Below are 19,419 nucleotides of genomic sequence, written 5' to 3'. Positions count from 1 at the left end.
CCAAATACAAAAATAACAAGGATTTAACAATTTTGGAATAAGGGAAATAATATAATACCAGCAAATAATAATAGTTGAGGTTATTTAGTGTAGCTGCTTTTATTTATAGATGAAGAAATAAGGATTAGAGAGTTTGTGACACACCCAAAAGACACACCACTAGCTAAGTTAGGATTAGTGAACCTGGAGTTTTCAACCTAATGTCATTTCTCATGTCATTTGTCATGTTATTCAAATCAACATCAATTAACCCCAAATAAAAAATACTGTTATTTTACCTTGGGTCAGGGTCATGATGAGATCCTCAGATGCTTTCTGAATAATAAACATAGAGAAGAAATATTAAATTATGTTCAGTGAACACTGAGTTCTAGATTGAAGTTATTTTTAAAGATGGTAATCTATATTTTAAGTGTTAACTAGGATATTTATTTAATTAGATTTCTTGATACACTAACCAATCTCAATGAATGAGAATTTACTAAACCTGTTTTATCACTGGGAAAGGGAAAACATACAAATTAGATAATCACTGTCATGTCATCTCTAAAATTTTTTAGCAACATGCCTTAAAGCATCAACAGTATAAAGAAGGAAGAGTAATATTGATACTTTAATATTAGGCTCTGAATGGTTCTACATGGTTTTTGAGTTTTTTATGTGTAACGTAATTGTATGTAAAGGAAATGGTGGTTTGTAATGAAAATATTCACTTTTAATGAAATATTGAATTCTCTTTTTAAAAAACATGCTCTAGGGCCAAGCCCGTGGTGCACTCGGGAGAGTGTGGCGCTGGGAGCGATAAATAAATAAAAACATGCTCTACTTCATCCCCTCATTTCTATCCATTCCATTTATATTTCCATAAAATATGTCATAAAACTGGTTTATTACCTTGGCAAGAATCAGTTCAAAATTTTAAAAAGAAATTCATATCTTGGTAAAATTTTGTTTAGAATTGAGGTTATTAAGTTGCAAAGATGGAAATGTAGGTGAAATTTATAGTTAATGGATTCTAAAAACACTCTGCTCAGAATGTCAGAGCACAAGTGTAATCTCTGTAATCCCATTCAGAGATTATGCTATTTACTGAATCTGGCTTTTGTTATGTTTATATTTGCATTATTAAGTACTCCATACAGGTTGAAAACATACAGCCAATGTGGTTAAAAGAGGAATTGACAGATAAGCCTAAATAGTTTCTCAGTATAATATTAACTTCTGAAATGTTCAATAATGGCATTTGATAAAGCAAATTGTAATATTATAACCACATAAAGGCATTTAACATCATAAGAAAGTGCTAATGTTTCAATGAAAAAATTAAGGCAACATGATCCCAACTTTGTGAAAAATATACAAGTACAGAAGGAAGTAACGTAAAATATTACCAATGATTATTGCCTCTGGGTATTAGGATTATGGGTATTTTTTTTCCTCTATTTTTTCATTTTCTACTGCCATGTTAATGTTACCTCACTGAAATGAAGTGTTCAGTGACTTGCAAAGAACAGTTGTCAGTTTATAAAACAAATATGGTCTTTTGGAAAGGTTTTGTGTAGTATTTTCAATTTCATATTTTTGAGCCATGTCTTCAACTTGAGTAAATTATTTGAGCTGTATAAATATTTGCATTCTATTGAGAACACTAAGGCTAAAAGTAAAAAGCAGAAACCTGAGTCTTTCTAAATAATAGTTTTTTAATATGTAGAAGTTGTGCTTCACAGTTTTGTGATTTTCTTCATTTTCAGATTTTATTTTTTATTGTCAAATATCCAGTGACCAAAACTACCTCTTCTAAGAGAGAAACTTCAAATGGAAATATATATTATATTAAGTCTTTTATATTTTATATCCTTGAAAGCTTCTATCCGTATAACTAAACTTTTTTGATTTTTAGAGGAACAGAAGGAAAATGAAAAGATGAAAGGTGAAGAGCATCTGATAGATTCAGAAAACCATTCTACAGCCAATGTTCTAGAAGACACTACAGTGAAAATAGAGAAAGATGAGGAAAAGGAACTTGTAAAACTGCCAGTCATAGTGAAGCTAGAAAAAAGTTTGCCAGAAAGTGAGGAAAAAAAGATTATCAAAGAAGAAAGTGATTCCTTCAAGGAAAATGTCAAACCCATTAAAGTTGAAGTGAAGGAATGTAGAGCAGATGCTAAAGATATCAAAGGTAGCATGGAGAAGTTAGTGTCCCAGGAGCCTGAGAGGCTAGAATTTAGTGGCAATGTCAAATCTTCTCAAGAAATTACTGAGAAATCTACCGAAGAAACTGAGAAACTTAAAAATGACCAGCAGGCCAAGATACCACTAAAAAAACGAGAAATTAAACTTAGTGATGATTTTGACAGTCCAGTCAAAGGACCTTTGTGTAAATCAGTTACTCCAACAAAAGAGTTTTTGAAAGATGAAATAAAACAAGAGGAAGAGACTTGTAAAAGGATCTCTACAATCACTACTTTGGGTCATGAAGGGAAACAACTGGTAAATGGAGAAGTTAGTGATAAAAAGGTAACTCCAAATTTTAAGACAGAACAAATAGAGACAAAGTTTTATGATGCAAAGGAAGATAGCTATAGCCCCTCTAAGGACAGAAATGTCATCATGGAGGAAAATGGAGCAGAGTCTGTAAATTCCATCATAGGAAGTGCAAAAATAGGTGAGCTTGAGAAAGAAGCGGTCCCTTTAGGTAAAGATTCAGATAGTTCAGTATCAGTCTTAGAGACTCAGAGTCAAAAAGGACAGATAGAGGAACCTGGTCCTCCAGAAATGGAATCTTCTCTTGAGTCTTCTGAGATGGCAAAGGACCTCTACTTAAAAACTGCTTTATCTACCACTGAATCCTGTACCATTAAAGTTGAAGAGAAGTCTCCCAAAAGTAAGAAAGATAAGTGCTCACCAATCCTAGAATGTCTTGAAAAGTTAGAGAAGTCCAAAAAGACTTTTCTTGATAAGGATGCACAAAGATTGAGCCCAATACCAGAAGAATTTCCAAAGAGTACTCTAGAATCAGAAAAGCCAGGATCTCTTGAGGCAGCTGAAACTTCACCACCTAACATGACTGACCACTGTGAAAAACTAGCCTCGGAAAAAGAAGTGTTAGAATGTCAGAGGACACGTTCTGTTGAAGGTCAGTCCATGGAAAAAGTACACTCTGAAATTCTAAAAGAGGATTCTGAGTCCATGAAGGTAGAAATGGATAATCTGGACCATGCCAGGACCTCGGGCGTAGAGGATTCTTCTGAGACAAAGGGTTCTATGCAAAAAAGCAAATTTAAATATAAGTTGATTCCTGAAGAAGAGACCACTGCCTCAGAAAATACGGAGATAACCTCTGAAAGGCAGAAAGAGGGCATCAAATTAACAATTAGGATATCCAGTCGGAAGAAGAAGCCAGATTCTCCCCCCAAGATTCTAGAGCCAGAGAGCAAACAAGAGAAGATAGAAAAGGAAGAAGAGAAAACAAATGTGGGTCGTACTTTAAGGAGGTCTCCAAGAATATCTAGACCCACTGCAAAAGTGGCAGAGATCAGAGATCAGAAAGCTGATAAAAAAAGAGAAGAAGATGAAGTGGAGGAAGAGTCAGCAGCTTTGCAAAAAACAGACAAAAAAGAAAATTTGAAAAAATCAGAGAAGGATACAAATTCTAAAGTAAGCAAGGTAAAACTTCTACTCTGAGTTTTAATTAGAAATATTTGGTTTAGTGTTTATAGCTTTTCGCTTTTTGCTTTTGGCTAAAATGTAGTTATCAAAAACAACTGAAAAAAAAAGTGTCTTCCTCTTTTTGAGATATCTTTTCTCAGTAGTTATTTCCACATATTAAATTTCAGACTATATAATCTTGTCATCATTTAAACTTTTTTTTTCTGTTATGGGCAGTTTAGGAATATATTCTCTTTGTAAACTATTCAAGTTAAAGCCAGCCTGTAAGATTGTAAAATGAAAATTCCCCATAACCACTAGTAACAATTTGGGGTACATACCTTTCCAGTTCTTTTTCCATACATTCATGTGTATATTCATAAACATTTACTCCTTTAAAAAATAAATTGGATCAACTATGTGCTACTCTCTATGAGTTTTTCACTTAACAGTGTATCTCTAAACTCCTTGATATCTTTTCTCAGTAGTTATTTCCACATATTATTTCCATGTCAGTAGATATAGTCTACCTTTTGTTTGTTAATGGCAACGTAGTATTCCATAGTGTGGATATACCTCAGTTTATTTAACCACTCCCTTATTGATTGACATTTAGGTTGTTTCCGATTTTTCACTGTTACAGGCAATGCTGCATTGAAGATCCTTTTGGACATGAGTGAGTATTTCTTTAGAATAGACTCCTAGAATTGGAATTGCTGGGTCAAGGGGCATGTATATTTTAAGTTTTGATAGATATTGCTGCCTTGCTTTCCAAAAAGGCCCCGTTAATGTACCATCTTATTACCAGTATATGAGAGTGCCTATTTTCCCTATTTTAATCATTAGTCTTAGAAGCCAGAATTCTCTTTTCTATAACCTTCTTGTTTTAAGCAAAATCTTTTACAAGTCTTTGACTACTGTCTAGGACTTTGTTATAATTAATTAAAAGTGCTAGATTGTTTTTAATTTATTTAAATGATCAGATTATTTCTTTTTGTTGCAAGTGATCCTTTGCTCTCTGAAGTACTGAATTTTAGTTCTACACTTTTAAAAACAATTTCTTCTTTTCTCTGTTATTAGATTTACTTTGTTCTTTTCTGGAGACCTATAGTGTAGGAATGAACTGACATACAAGTTAAAACATTGCAAAACTAGGCAATAAAAAGCTATTAACAACATTGTCAACTTACTTTCTTTTTTTTTTTTTGTCTTTTATCTTTTTCCGTGTCCGGCAACGGATCGCGACCCCCAGTGTTGCCCCCATACCGGACCGGGGACCGGCAACGGGATCGCAACCCTCGGTGCTGCTCCCGCACCTCGCTCAGCCAGTGAGCGGGAACCGGTCTGTATGTGGGATCCGAACCCTCGGGCGGGAGCGCCGCAGCGCTTCCCAAGTGGCGCACTTATCCAGTGTGCCACCGGGCCGGCCCCTTACTTTCTGAATAATTAAGTTTGTCACACTTTTATATGCAGTTCTGAGCTATTTAAAATTTTTAAATTAATCTCTAACACAGGATTTAAAATTTTAAATAACAATATGTGAGAATACAGTCATCATTCTTTTATAGAGCTTTTAAAATGTGCATGGCCTTTGACCCAGAATCCTATTCAAGGAATTTATCCTAACCACAGAGGTGTGTGTAAAAATTTATATTTATAAGGATACATTGTTTATGAAAGTGAAAAAATGGGAAACAACTGCCTAAATGTCTAATAGGGGATTAGACAAATACAGTTATGTGTGATGGCATTATTATACAGTCATTCATTGTGCTGTTAGGAGAATATTTTATTCCTAAGAAAAATATTTATAAGATAGAATGTTCATTATAATCCCATTTTAAAAAAACTAAAGTATAGAAAAATCATGGAAATATATACCAAAATTTAATAGTAATTATATCGGTGATGAAGCTAAAATAATTTTGATTTTTTCTTTGTATATTGAATAAATATTCTACAATGGGCATGTAATCAGGAGAAGTTTTTCTTAAAAACATTCTTTTTACATCATGTTATCCTGATTTTTTATATTACACAAGGTAAAATCCAAAGGCAAAGTTCGATGGACTGGTTCTCGAACACGTGGGAGATGGAAATATTCCAGCAATGATGAAAGTGAAGGGTCTGACAGTGAAAAATCATCTGCAGCTTCAGAAGAGGAAGAAGAAAAGGAAAGTGAAGAAGCCATCCTAGCAGATGATGATGAACCATGCAAAAAATGTGGCCTTCCAAACCATCCTGAACTAGTATGTACCTGATCTAAATGAACGATATTCACCTTACAAGTATGCTGTGGTTGCCTGGAATAGCCTAACTTTAACTCTTCTGGGTTCGATCGTGGTTTGAGTTTTTTTAATGCTACAGAGCTTGTGTGGTACAAAGTAACCTTTTTTCCTGTTTCTCAAATAAATCCAGTTCTAGGGAGGCCAAGGATCAGCATCCTGCTTTCATTCTACCTGGCTTATATGTTGTTTTCTCTGCTTAATAAGGATGCACCCCTGATCTCTTCTCACAAATCAATTAATTTATTTAAATATTTTTATTCTTTTTTTATCCTCTTTAATTTTTTCTTTATTCCCTTTAAATTACTTTGTAGTGGTACCAGCTTTACATAAGTTAGGTCTGAAGGCCTTACTGCCTTCCTGTAAAAAAACATGTAAGTCAAATAGTATGTAGTAGGTCTTTAAGATCTTTTAAATGGTCAGTTGTAAAAAAAAAAAAAAAAAAAGAATAAATTATAGACCAGATATATTCTTTTTTTTTGTTTTTTTCGTGACCGGTAAGGGAATCACAACCCTTGGCTTGGTGTCACCCACATGCGCTCAGCCAGTGAGCGCACCGGCCATTCCCATATAGGATCCGAACCTGGGGCGGGAGCATCGCTGCGCTCCCAGCGCCGCACTCTCCCGAGTGCGCCACGGGGCCGGCCCTAGACCAGATATATTCTGTAGAATAGTACCAGTTTTATATGGAACTTTCTTACCCAGGAAGTACATTTGTTCTTTAAAGTTGTCCTAAATCAGGAGAACCAGTTCCTAATCTATATATGTTATTTACAGTTCTTAAGTGAGTTTATTGAGGAAATAATTGTTATGCCCAACTCTGTGCAATTATGCTCTTCCTTTGGACAGATTTGACCTTAAAGGTAAGCTCTGACTATTAAGTAGGAAGAAATATAAAGAAATGTGCTTCTACATGGGTAGAATTGTGTGGAACAGAAATGTTTTGAGGTCTTCTAAAGTTTGGAAAAATAATAAGACGTGGTTCTCCAGGCTCCTTGTTCCTAGAAAGCAATGTGATATGATGGGGAAAGGATGGGGTCAAACAGCATGGATTCAGATCTTGCTTCCACCACTTATCAGGTGCTGTTTTCTCTGTATTTTGATGTCTTCATTGTAAAATGGGAGTAATACCACATACTTATGAGGGATGTTTTTAACAGTAATATAAAGTTGCCTAGCACAGTTCCTGTTATACATTATGTGCTGAGGTAAAGTTAATTCTGGTTTACTTATTCTTTTCTTCTTTACTATTAAAATCTTATGTGGAAACTAAATTCAAAAGTGAAGTTTATCGTATCTCAGTAGTTTCCGAGGGTTCAAGTAAAAGGTATAACTTAGAACCAGAGAATGATTTCAGCTCTGAGAAGAACACATGTTGAAATTATGCTGAGAAGATCTTTCTAAGCATTTTATGATCAAGGCTATGAAAATTAGGTCAAGATTTTTGTGTAGAGAAAGGCCAAGAGAAGACTTGAGATAGCATTCTTTTCTGCCCTCTGAGTCAAGGTAGAAGCAACACTGTGTTCTTTCTCTACCATTTTCTGATGTCTCTTTAAACTGAAAGAGTGCATTTTAACTCAGGCAGCAATAGCTATCAGTGACAAAGGGATGCGAGGAAATGGAAGTAAAATGGGGCAAGCAAAAATGACATTGAGGAGGAGAAAGTTACACCATTTTTAGAGCACACACAGGATTTTTCTTTATTTGGCTATTTTAATAATTACTTGGAAAATCCCATTGCTGGTTACTGTGTCAAAGAGAATGACACTGGAAACTGAAGATCCCAAATGTGACAGATTCTTATTCTAAGTGCTTAACGATAATCCTCAGATCAAAATATCAAGCAATGATTATATGTTAAGTGGTAGAGATATAATGCTGAGCCTGAAAGATATGGTCATTGTCCTCATTGAGCTTACAGCAGAAAAGCAATAAATTCATAAGTGAACATAGAATTCTAAGGGATTTTTCAGATGCTTTAGTCAAAATAGATCATTGCCTGAGGCTTAGAGATATTACATGATAGTATTTATTTAGTGGGATTTTACCTTTATTGCAGAGTAAAGGCCATCTGCATTTTAGAAATAAGTTAAATTTTAAAAATGCACTTGTATCTTTGATATTTGAAGTTTAGATTACATTTTACCTTAGAAACAACGTGATGAATGGGATTAGGCGCCCAGGTTAGTACACATACGTCTGTGTAGTTAATCATATAACTGAAGTGTAATACTAATATAACTTACTACTGAATTCTAGGTGTTGAATGCAGTTTTGTTTTTGTTTTTTTGGCGGCTGGGTGGTACAGGGATCAAACCCTGGATCTTGGTCTTACCACTCTATAACCAACTGAACTAACTGGCCAGTCCTGAAATTCTGGGTGTTGGGAGCAAGCATTATGTGAAGAAGGGGGAAGGTAATTTTCCACTTTTAACCCTCCCTCCCATGGTACAGGTTAGAATTTTGGAAATTCCGTGTATACTAGGGTTGAGCAAATAAATAAAATATAGATAATAGGATCCAGGGTCCTCACTGTCAGCAATGTCAAGGCTAGAAAGAACCCTATGATACTGTATTAGAGCTGGAGATTTGAGTATGAACTCATGCTTATTTTAAATGTAGATGCAGAAAAATAGGTATATATGTGTACATACACATGCACATACTTCTTAGTTCTGTCCTCTGAGAGAGCTTAGAAGTACTGATACCCAGTAGCAATGAACACTCAGAGCAGACAGATCTTGATTTCTAAATACAATTCTTCAATAAAGTTATCAGGGTTTCTTGGAGAAATGGCTGATTCTATGGCTTGGGTATAGAAAATACAAGATGTGCCTGTAGTGTCAAAAAGTAAGGAAGGAAGGAAGTGCTCTTTTAAAAAAAAGGATGCAGGCAAGTCCTAAGGACACAGGAACCAACCTGAAAGAGTTCTCAATATGTCCATGACTGGAACATTTCCAACAACAAATTAAATAATGATAGTTTGGTTATAACCCAAAGAATAAAATAAATATTTCTTAGTTTATACTTATATAAATAAATGAGTATACAAATGAGTGGGGAGAAGGAACATATTTTCTTTACAGAAGAATTCCAAATAACAAATGTAGAAGGTATGAGGGAAATCAAAAATAACCATCAGAACACCACAGTAGCAATTGTTTCAAGCAAAATCCCTGCCTAAAATAATGCTAAAACTAGTGGGCAAACTTTAAGGAGAGATAGTATACTTGCATAGCTTCAATATATCTCCCTTCATAATATTTATTAATTACTGTAGTGGTTTTAACTTATATCCACAAATTCTTTTATATTTATACCACCAGAAAACTTATTTCCTCTCCCTTTTAGTATGGGCTCCCCTTTAGTATCATGAGAATAGAGTATGGTATGTAATAAGTAGTAACTTTACAGTGGAGAAAACCAGCAGACACTACTTTAGCAAGTGATCTCAAAGTTAATATCACCAGTAATAAGTTATGTTGACATCATGTACCCCTGGATGTGATGCAGTGAGCTGGGCACTTCATTTTTGTGGTGTTCTCCAAACTCACAACCCCTGTCTAATGATGAGAAAACACCAAACTCAGGGACAATCTACAGAATATCTGACTCGTACTCTTCAAACTGTGAAGGTCATAGAAAACAAAGAATGACCCAGAAACTGCTACAGATCAGAGGAAACACTAAGAAAACACAACTAAATGGAATGTAGTCTCCTAGATTCAAAATTAGAAAAAGGACATTAGTGGGAAAACTTTTGAAATCTGAATAAAGTCTGTTGTTTCGTCTGTAGTATTGTACAGATGTTAACTTCCTGGCTTTGGTAAATATACTATGGTTATATAAGATGTTAACATTGGTGAAAGCTGGATGAAGGATATATGGGAACTCTTGGTGCTGTTTACAACTCTTCTGTAAATCTAAGATTACTTAAAAATTAAGTTTTTTAAGTTAAACATTTATGAGTATACCATGTTGAGTTGTAGATAGTTGGTCATTTTAAACTGAAATAGCAATAAAATACCAACGTGATGGTCCTGAATATATTTCCATTTCTTACCTTAATTCCTTCCTTATTTGAATTTACATGATAAAAGGAACTACGCATTTTTTTATACATAAGTCATTGAAATGCTATTTAAAATAGAAATCTTTTGTATTTTTAAAATTCCACGTGTGATAGGGTGGTTTATGATACTTGGGCTCTAAAAGTTTGTTATAAGGAGTATGTTTTTATAGCCCTCATGGCGAACTATAAAAGGATTCTAACTCTAGTTCAGAAAAGACTTATTTTTCATTAAATTGTAGCTTAATATTTTCTTAGGGTTTCTTTTTTGGGGGGGATTTTAAGTTTTTAAATATTGGCATGTCAGATCCCTAATTATCAGAGCTTTTTTGTCAGCTTTATGCAAATAAAGAGTGCTTTGCAGTATAGAACTAAGAAATATTGAAATGTCTTTATTTTAACTTAAGTCATTGAAGTTTATTCATAAAATTAGGTTGATATTAATGTGGTTTATTTCAGATTCTTCTGTGTGACTCTTGTGACAGTGGATACCACACAGCCTGCCTCCGCCCTCCTCTGATGATCATCCCCGATGGAGAATGGTTCTGCCCCCCCTGCCAACATGTATGACCCACCCCACATCTGTTTTCCAGAACTTGATTTTATATTTAAATTAATAATACTTTTTAATAGCCACCAAACATCTTTAATCCGCAAAGCAATTTGTAAATAGTACTTACCTATGTTTAGATTTCTGCCTTTCATTAATATCTTTTAGGTCTTCCTTTTGTTTTTTTCCCAAAGCAATTCTCAGAAGCCTACTAATTTTTGTAAAATTATAATCTATTTTTTCTCGCATTTGTGATAACCTCAAAGAGCACCAAATTTAGATATGTACAGTGGAAGAAATAAGTTTCTCCCCATTGTTTATCCCTCTGTTTCATCCCTTTTTTTCCATTTTTACCTACCTTCTTTTTGTCAGCTTTGTAGATGATATTATCAGGGTTAAAAGAAACATGGGTTCTCTTTCTTTTCTATCTTGGTTTAGATGAATTTCTTTTGAAAGCTGAAGAACAGAATATTTCTGTGCCACTGCACCTGTTGGATACTTTGTCTAAAAAGCCAAGTCTCATTTTGCTCTAAAAAATGATGGGCTCTAGGCATTTCTCAGTGAAGTGGACTTCTGTGGCTTAGCATAGCCTTGTCAATTATGTCTTTCAGCTCTGTTTTGACCCAGTAACCATGTGACATTGTTTTGTACATTTTTTTTCCAGTCTCTTCTTTAAAACATAATTATTGGCACCATTATATTTTATGTACATATAACCTTCTCCCTTAAAAATGTCTTGAGATCTTTTAAAAAAAATTATAATCACTGCTCTGTATACAGGTTGAACCAAATGATATTTTAAACATTGATTACTACCAGCAGGATAGGCACAAATGTATTTTGTTGGCAAAGCTCTAAGTTTCTGTAATGTATGCTTTATTTCAAAGATACTGTGCTCATCTTCTGTTCAGTGGATACTGAGGCACCACTTTATTTAATTAAACACTAGGAAAGCTTCAGCATTCACTTACTGTTGTGGCCCCTTACCAGCTCCTGTAGCATGGTACCCATGAGCTTAACATGCACATGATAAATGATTGTGGAAAGGCATTAAAAATGACATTCGCTATTTTGCTCCTTCAGAAACTGCTATGTGAAAAATTAGAAGAACAGTTGCAGGATTTGGATGTTGCCTTAAAGAAAAAGGAACGTGCTGAACGAAGGTATTTTGAAATTTGTCTTAATATTTTGTTTTGGAATTTGACAGCAGGATTGTCTTGTGATACAGATGAATGCATCCATCTAACAAGGGACTGGCAAACTGTGGCCTATGGGCCAAATCCGGTCTATTTCTTTTTTTTGTACTGCCCACTAACTAGGAATGGTTTTATGTTTTTAAATGCTTGAAAAAAATCAAAAGTAGAATCAAATTTTATGACACATGAAAATTATATGATATTCAAATTTCATTTACTTTATTTCAATAAAATAAAATTTTGTTGGAACACAGCCTTGCTCATTTGTTTATGTATTGTCTATGGCTGCTTTTGCCCTACAACAGCAGAGTTCATTAGTTACAACAAAGACCTTAGGACCTGCCACACTTGAAATATTTATTATTTGTCCTTTTATAGGAAAAGTTTGCCAACCCTGATCTAAAGAATTTATCATAACCTACTTTAAATCAATATTGGCCCAAATATTACAGAGGATATGTACCTAAGCATTATGGTAAATATACGAAACCTATTAAGAATTGGTCTATGATTTAGTTAGTTACCCATGTCATCTCTTTGGGTTGGTATAATTAACACTGGTAAAATAAAGAGCATTTAAATGCTGAACCGTGTCCTACGGACTGTAAGAGATGCCTCCTTTTTCAATATGCTATTGCACTGTGGTCTAAAGCAGTTGAGGAAGGCTTCTTGGAGGAAGTAAGACTGAACTTGAGCCTAATTTTTGAAAGGGGATTCAGAATTAAGTCAGTAAATTTATATTTATTTGTAACTTCTTTGGTGTATTTCTAAACATTCACTCACACCTACTGTGTACCAAACTGAAGAGAAAAGATGAGTAAGACAAAGCTTTTGCTTGCATGGAATTTACATTCTATCAGAGAGTACAGACATGAACCAATGATACAATAAAATAGAAAAGTCCATGTATATTGAAAGCAATATCAGAACATTGTAGAGGAATATTTTAGTTCTCCTAGCTGGGGTTATACAGGTGATCGTGCAGAGAAAGGATATTTCAGGCAAAGAGCACAAACGTGAGCAAAGGCAAAGTGTAAAAATAGGAGAGTGATAGGGGATGTACCTCTGTAAAAGCAGAATAAGCACCAAATTGCAAACAGCTTTGCATACCAGGCTAGGGAATTTGAATTTATTCTCTATGGGCAGTTGGGGAGCCATCAAGGGACAGATATGTGTAATCAGATCACTAGTACAGAAAAAGTTCTCTAGTAATAGTAAGAAGAAATTGGAGTTGGGACTATTGCAATAGAGAGTCTGTGGGAGCCTACGATGACTGAACTATGTTAGTCATTATGATGATAAGGTGGCCATGTTCGAGAGAATTTTCAGAGGATTAATCTGTAGGACTTGATGCCCCTTTGTATACTAGTACAGTATGAGAAAAATCTAAGCAATGTCTCCTGATTGGTCTTATTACCTTCATTTGCTGCTACTTTTAACTTTTATCCTCTGAGTCATAGTCTATCCTCCAAAATTTAGCTTGCCTTAAGGTAGTCGGCTCATTCCATAATCCATTCACTTTACCCTGTGCAAAGATAAACCTTAAAAATGGATTCAGTCTCCAGAACCTGGGTTGTTTTTTTTTATTTTATTTTTTTAAGATGACTGGTAAGGGGATCTTAACCCTTGGCTTGGTGTTGTCAGCACCACTCTCAGCCAGTGAGCGAACCAGCCATCCCTATATAGGATCCAAACCCGTGGCCTTGGTGTTATCAGCACTGCACCCTCCCAAGTGAGCCATGGGCCGGCCCTTTTGTTTTGTTTTTTGCCACTCAGTTTGCGCTCTCTGGTTCATGGTGAATGTTACTAAGCCTATAGGCAAGTTAATATCTAAAGTTGACTAGGGGATAAAAGTACTTAGTTTTTAAGAATCAGTCGTTTAAATACCTTTGAACTTAGAAGCCCTGGGTTGTTTCTATAAACAACTTATATTTTGAATATTTGGAATATCTTCCAAAGACATTTTAAAAAATAAAGAATAATCCTATATAAAATTATCAGGACTGTTTTAATGTGCAGTTTCTACTGTTTTTGTTTTTGACACTGGAAAAGATCCAACTAAAGATGCTTCGAATTAAATAACAAATAAAAACTAGATTTTTCCTTTGCATTGGTCTTTCTGAAATCTGCCTGTCTTTCTGAAATCTGCCTGTCCTTCTGAGACAATTATCCCATGTCCTGAAGCTGATTTGGCTCAGCAATGTAGAGAGCTAATAGGCTCACCTGTTAAGGGCTTGGAAGAAAATGTATTCTTTCTAAAACCCAAGATTGTAAACCACTAAGAATTTTATCTGATACTCAGATTACATATGCTTGTTCTTTGGAGGCTGTGATGCTTATACCATTTATATGGGGAAAAGGCTGGTGAAAATTTTTTGACAATGGCTTCACAAACTATAGGATATGCTGCTGCAATTACAAAATAATTTAAATTTTAGAAATTTATGTTAAAATGTTCTACAACATTTGTTTACATTATCAGTCTCCCATTTACTAGTTCCTTTGCTTTCTTTCCTACTCTTAATAATACTCTTTACTTAAATGTCATCCTTTAAGGACAAAGTTATTGTTACAGGAACAACAGTTTGGCACAAACCCAGTTAAATGAATTGTTGCTGGTGTTTGCTGATTGTTTCAATAATCTGATTAACAAAACTTTTAAAATTTATAGCTCCTAGAATATATATAGCTTAAGAACTCTAAACAGCAAAATATATGTGTGTCTAAAATAATTATTTATTAACTGTAAATTCCAGGTGGCTTCATCCATTCTTTTAAAGTGAGCATTTTTGTTCTTTTTTTGTTTATTTATTCATATTATTATTGTTTTTTTACATTCTAAGATGTTGCGGAGCAGTTGCGGGGGTGGGAGAGAGGGAAAGGGGAAAGGAAATAGGGTGGGAGAAGGAGGAAGCAGGGGTGTGGTTGAGGCCCGTGGCACCCCACTCATTCCTGCAGGGGAGACCAGGGGACTTCCAGCAGTGGCTTGGTCATTGCTGGTGTTCATTTTTTTAAAAATCTGTGAAATAACTTCTCCAGCACTCATCCTGGCAGCTTTTAGAGCCTTACTTATTCTGTATGTCATAGTACAAGAGCATATTTCCTCTGTCCATGCATTTATTTAATGCTTAACCAACATATGTTGGGTACTTAATTTATGCCAAGCAGTGTTATCAACATGAGGAGAAAGTATATATATAATGTGTAGATCCATTAGAGGGCTCTACAGTTTGGTGGAAAAGAGGGATGTGTCAATGAGTATTTAGTGATTAGCCAGCAACTATCTACAGACCTGGAACTGTGAGGCTGTATGAAACCTTATGTTTTAGAAGTCCATTCAATAGTTTGTAATCGTCCCCTCTAGAGCTTGATGTCAGAAATTATTTGGGAATTCAAACAGCTCTGTACTTCCAGAGTACTATTATTGGTGCTTTGCTAGCAGAGAGTTGGATTTAATCAGGATTGGAATTTTCCAGGTAATAGAGGGAAGGAGAGAAAGAGACAAGGAATTTGAAAGTGTATGCAAAAGGAGTATTTATAATGATGGACAATGGAGTCTAAGGTAAGGGGGAAAGTAAAGACATGAAGGGAGTGATGGACAGTGTTTAAAAGAGGGTAGGGTCAATGGATAGAGATTCTACTGGAGTCAGTAAAAGTGAAATTTTAAAATTTCTGAAATTGAAATTTTAAAAGGAGTGTGGTTATTGGTAATGATAAGGTCTGGGCCAGATATCACTGAACTAGGTAGTGAGATGGAACAGAAGATGTGTCTTTCCATAAGATTACTGAGCAAAAGAAAGATGTGATGAGAAATATAACTATCTTAAAGATTCTGTTTAGTCAAGGGTTTGGATACCCCCAAAGGCCAGCCACAGAAAAAAAAGAAAAAAGATTCTGTGGAAATGTTACCACCTATATAAAGCTTTCCCAAATTTCTCAGTTCTTCAGACAAAATTAATCTATTCCTTTTTCATGTTTCCATTATACTATTCATAATGGACTATAATCAATTGTCAAATAATTGTGAGGGTAAGAACCATATCTTATTTACCTATGAATTCCCAAGGCTGACACAAGTCTTGACCTGATACAGTGAATGAGAATAAATGTTTTTTCAGCTGGACTGAGGAAAGAAATAGTGGCCAAGAGAAGGTAGAGATTTCGAGGTATAAGGAGGAAACTGATATCTCAATAAACTTCATTATTGTAAGGACAGATGTGTCCTTTACAATGTATTTTATCGCAGATAAATATGTATTTTATCTGTGTATTTTAACGCAGATAGCTCAAGCTCTGATTTATCCATGAAGTCTTCCCCATTCATTCCAATTAGTGCTGTTTTTGCATTTCCTACTTATTAGTTCATTAACTGTACTATATATTGTTGTCAGGTTTTGATTAAAATTACTTTATCATTTTGTTATGTACCAGTTTTTTTTCTAATTTTAAATACAGTTTTATTTAAGACATCGCATTTTCCACTTACAATACAGTACTTATAAAGTGCAATGTTATTTCCTTTCCTTGTGCATAGGTTCCATATTCAAGTATTGAGAATGTCCAGTAATTTACTATAGCAGCTCAACTTTTGAAATGCCACAGAATTTGCTACAAATTTGAATCTTTCAGTGTTTTACTTTGTGGAACAATGCTACGTCTATACTTGGGTTGTCCTAATCAGCCTCTTCAATGGTGGGCCCTGAAGAAGCACTACCACGTGGAGGAGCTCCTATGCCAGGGAAGCCACCAGGCATTCCTCCTGGCATGCCTCCTGCACTCTGGTACAGCTTGGTGACCATGGGGTTGCAGGCTTTCTCCAGCTCTTTTTGCTGATGTTCAAATTCTTCCTTCTGTGCAGTCTGATTCTTATAAAGAAGTTGATGATTTCATTACACTTATCAGGAATCTTCTGTTTGTCCTCATATTCGATCTTGCCTTGAAGTTTTTCATCTTCAACAGTTGCTTTCATGTTGAATGCATAGGATTCAAGTGAATTCTTAGACAACACCTTGTCTCTCTGCTTCTCATCTTTAGCTCTGTACTTTGCAGCTTCTTGGACCATCCGTTCAATGTCTTCCTTGCTCAAATGGCTGTCATTATTGATGGTAATCTTGTTCTCCTTTCCTGTACTCTTATCCACAGCAGAGGTGTTGAGGATGCCATTGGCATCAATGTCAAAAGTGACTTCAGGGGCCGGCCCGTGGCTCACTCGGGAGAGTGCGGTGCTGACAACACCAAGGCCACGGGTTCGGATCCCATATAGGGATGGCCGGTTTGCTCACTGGGTGAGCGTGGTGCTCACAACACCAAGTCAAGGGTTAAGATCCCCTTACCGGTCATCTTTTAAAAAAAAAAAAAAAAGTGACTTCAATCTGAGGAATGCCATGGGGTGCAGGAGGTATGCCTGTGAATTTAAACTTGCCAAGCAGGTTGTTATTCTTGGGCATGGCATGCTCACCTTCATAAACCTGAATGAGCACACCAAGCTGGTTGTCAGAATAGGTAGTAAAGGTCTGGGCCTGCTTGGTAGGAATGGTAGTATTGTGCTTGATGAGGATAGTCATGACTTCACCAGCAGTTTCAATACCAACGGAAAGAGGAGTGACATCTAAGAGCAGCAAATCTTGAACATTTTTCAGATTTGTTTCCAGATGGGATGGCTGCCTGGACAGCTGCACCATAAGCAACAGCCTCATCAGGGTTGATGCTCTTATGCAGCATTTTTCCACTGAAAAAGTCTTGTAGAAGCTTCTAAATCGTTTTTTTTTTTCCTTTTTGTCTTTTTTCGTGTCCGGCAACGGATCGCAACCCTCAGTGTCGCGCCCATACCGGACCGGGACCGGCAACGGGATCGCAACCCTCGGTGTTGCTCCCACACCTCGCTCAGCCAGTGAGCGGGAACCGGTCTGTATGTGGGATCCGAACCCTCGGCAATTGCGCCACTGCGCTCCCAAGCGGCGCACTGTAGCAGTGCGCTACCGGGCCGGCCCAAAGCTTCTAAATCTTGAGGATATTGATAGAACTGCCCACCAGGACAATATCATGGATCTGAGACTTGTCTAGTTTGGCATGCTGCAGGGCTTTCTCTACTGAGTCCAGGATGCCACAGAACAGGTCAGCATCTAATTCTTCAAACTGAGCACGGGTAATGGAGGTATAGAAGTCAATTCCTTCATAGAGAGAATCAGTCTCAATACTGGCCTGGGTGCTGGAAAAGAGAATATGTTTAGCACATTCACAAGCAGTACGGAGGCATGGGACAGCTCTCTTATTCTCATTGATATCCTTCTTATGCTTGCGCTTGAACTCAGCAATAAAAGGGTTGACCATTCGGTTGTCAAAACCTTCTCCACCCAAGTGTGTGTGTCTCCAGCTGTAGATTTGACCTCAGAGATTCCATCCTCAATAGTGAGGACTGACACATCAAAAGTGCCACATCCTAAGTCAAAGATCAACACATTTCTTTCAGCTCCAACCTTTTTGTCTAAGCCATAAGCAATAAACAGCAACAGTTGGCTCATTGACAATCCTGAGTACATTGAGACCAGCAGTGGTTCTGGCATCTTTGGTAGCTTGGTGCTAAGAGTCATTAAAGTAAGCTGACACTGTGACCACAGCATTTAGGCTTCTGCAATTTCCTTTATCTTTGTCAGTACCATAGATGACACCTCCTCTGGAAAGAAACTTTCTGTCTTTCCCTTGTATTCTACTTGGACCTTGGGCCTGCCTGCATCATTCACTACCACGAAGGGCCAATGCTTCATATCAGATTGGACAACAGCATTATCAAATCTACATCCATTAGACGCTTGGCATCAAAAATTGTGTGGGTGGAGTTCATTGCAACTTCATTCTTTGCAGCATCACCAATCAATCATTTGGTGTCAGTAAAGATGACATAGCTTGGGGTGGTTTGGTTCCCCTGATCATTGGCAGTTATCTCTACTTTTCCGTGCTGGAAAACCTCCACACATAAGTAGGTGGTGCAAAGATCAATGCCATCTGCAGGTCCCTTAGACATGGTTGCCTGTGTGGAAGCCCAGCTTGGCTAGCAAAGAATACACACGAACCCCCCAAGCCACTGCCACATTCAACAAGACCCCATAACAGGTTTTATTTCCTAGCTTCATAACCTCTCTCTAAAAAGACCATGAGATTCTTGTTAGCAAGGCCAAGGGTTTATAGGGCAGTAAAGGCTACACTCTAAAGGACCTAGCCAACTGGATACATTAATTTCCTTCTATAAAAGACATTACAAGTAAAGGGAGAAAGAGTGGTTACTATTTCAGTTCAGTTTAGTGTACACTGGCATGTCAGAGCTCAGCTGTCCTTTTGAATTGGATTTACTTTTGGAGGACCTGAGAAAGCACCTGTGGTATATAGCTGTTTGTTCTGTAAAATTTGTTGAGTTAAAATCAACAAAAGTTATGGGCCGGCCCGGTGGCGCACTGGATAGTGCGCCGCTTGGGAAGCGCGGCGGCGCTCCCGTCCGAGGGTTCGGATCCCACATACAGACCGGCTCCCGCTCACTGGCTGAGCGAGGCGCGGGAGCAACGCCGAGGCTTGCGATCCCGTTGCCGGTCCCCGGTCCGGTATGGGGGCAACACTGAGGGTTGCGATCCGTTGCCGGACACGGAAAAAAGACAAAAAAAAAAAAAATTTTTTTTTTTT

At 36.6% G+C, this 19,419-nt stretch overlaps 1 protein-coding gene and 1 pseudogene across 2 annotated transcripts in view; one reads left to right on the top strand and one right to left on the bottom strand.

Annotated features, from left to right (window-relative positions):
* The window catches only part of RSF1 (remodeling and spacing factor 1), a 161,787-nt gene that overhangs the window by 119,220 nt on the left and 23,148 nt on the right, over positions 1–19,419 (top strand). Inside the window, exons 6-9 of the mRNA XM_008565953.1 lie at positions 1,901–3,666; positions 5,691–5,897; positions 10,462–10,566; positions 11,636–11,715. Of these exons, the coding sequence (XP_008564175.1) occupies positions 1,901–3,666; positions 5,691–5,897; positions 10,462–10,566; positions 11,636–11,715 (2,158 nt within the window). The remainder of the gene's footprint in view (positions 1–1,900; positions 3,667–5,690; positions 5,898–10,461; positions 10,567–11,635; positions 11,716–19,419) is intronic.
* LOC103585071 lies at positions 16,190–18,769 on the bottom strand (annotated as a pseudogene). Its single transcript, XR_550037.1, has 3 exons — positions 17,728–18,769; positions 17,119–17,499; positions 16,190–16,937 (listed from the first exon to the last, which is right to left on the bottom strand). The product of XR_550037.1 is annotated as a heat shock cognate 71 kDa protein-like (transcript).

The sequence above is a fragment of the Galeopterus variegatus genome, unplaced genomic scaffold (genome assembly GCF_000696425.1).
Source record: "Galeopterus variegatus unplaced genomic scaffold, G_variegatus-3.0.2 Scaffold15, whole genome shotgun sequence".
In the NCBI taxonomy this organism is placed as follows: domain Eukaryota; kingdom Metazoa; phylum Chordata; class Mammalia; order Dermoptera; family Cynocephalidae; genus Galeopterus; species Galeopterus variegatus.
Note: the sequence above shows the minus strand (reverse complement) of the source record. Positions and strands in the feature narration are given on the sequence as shown.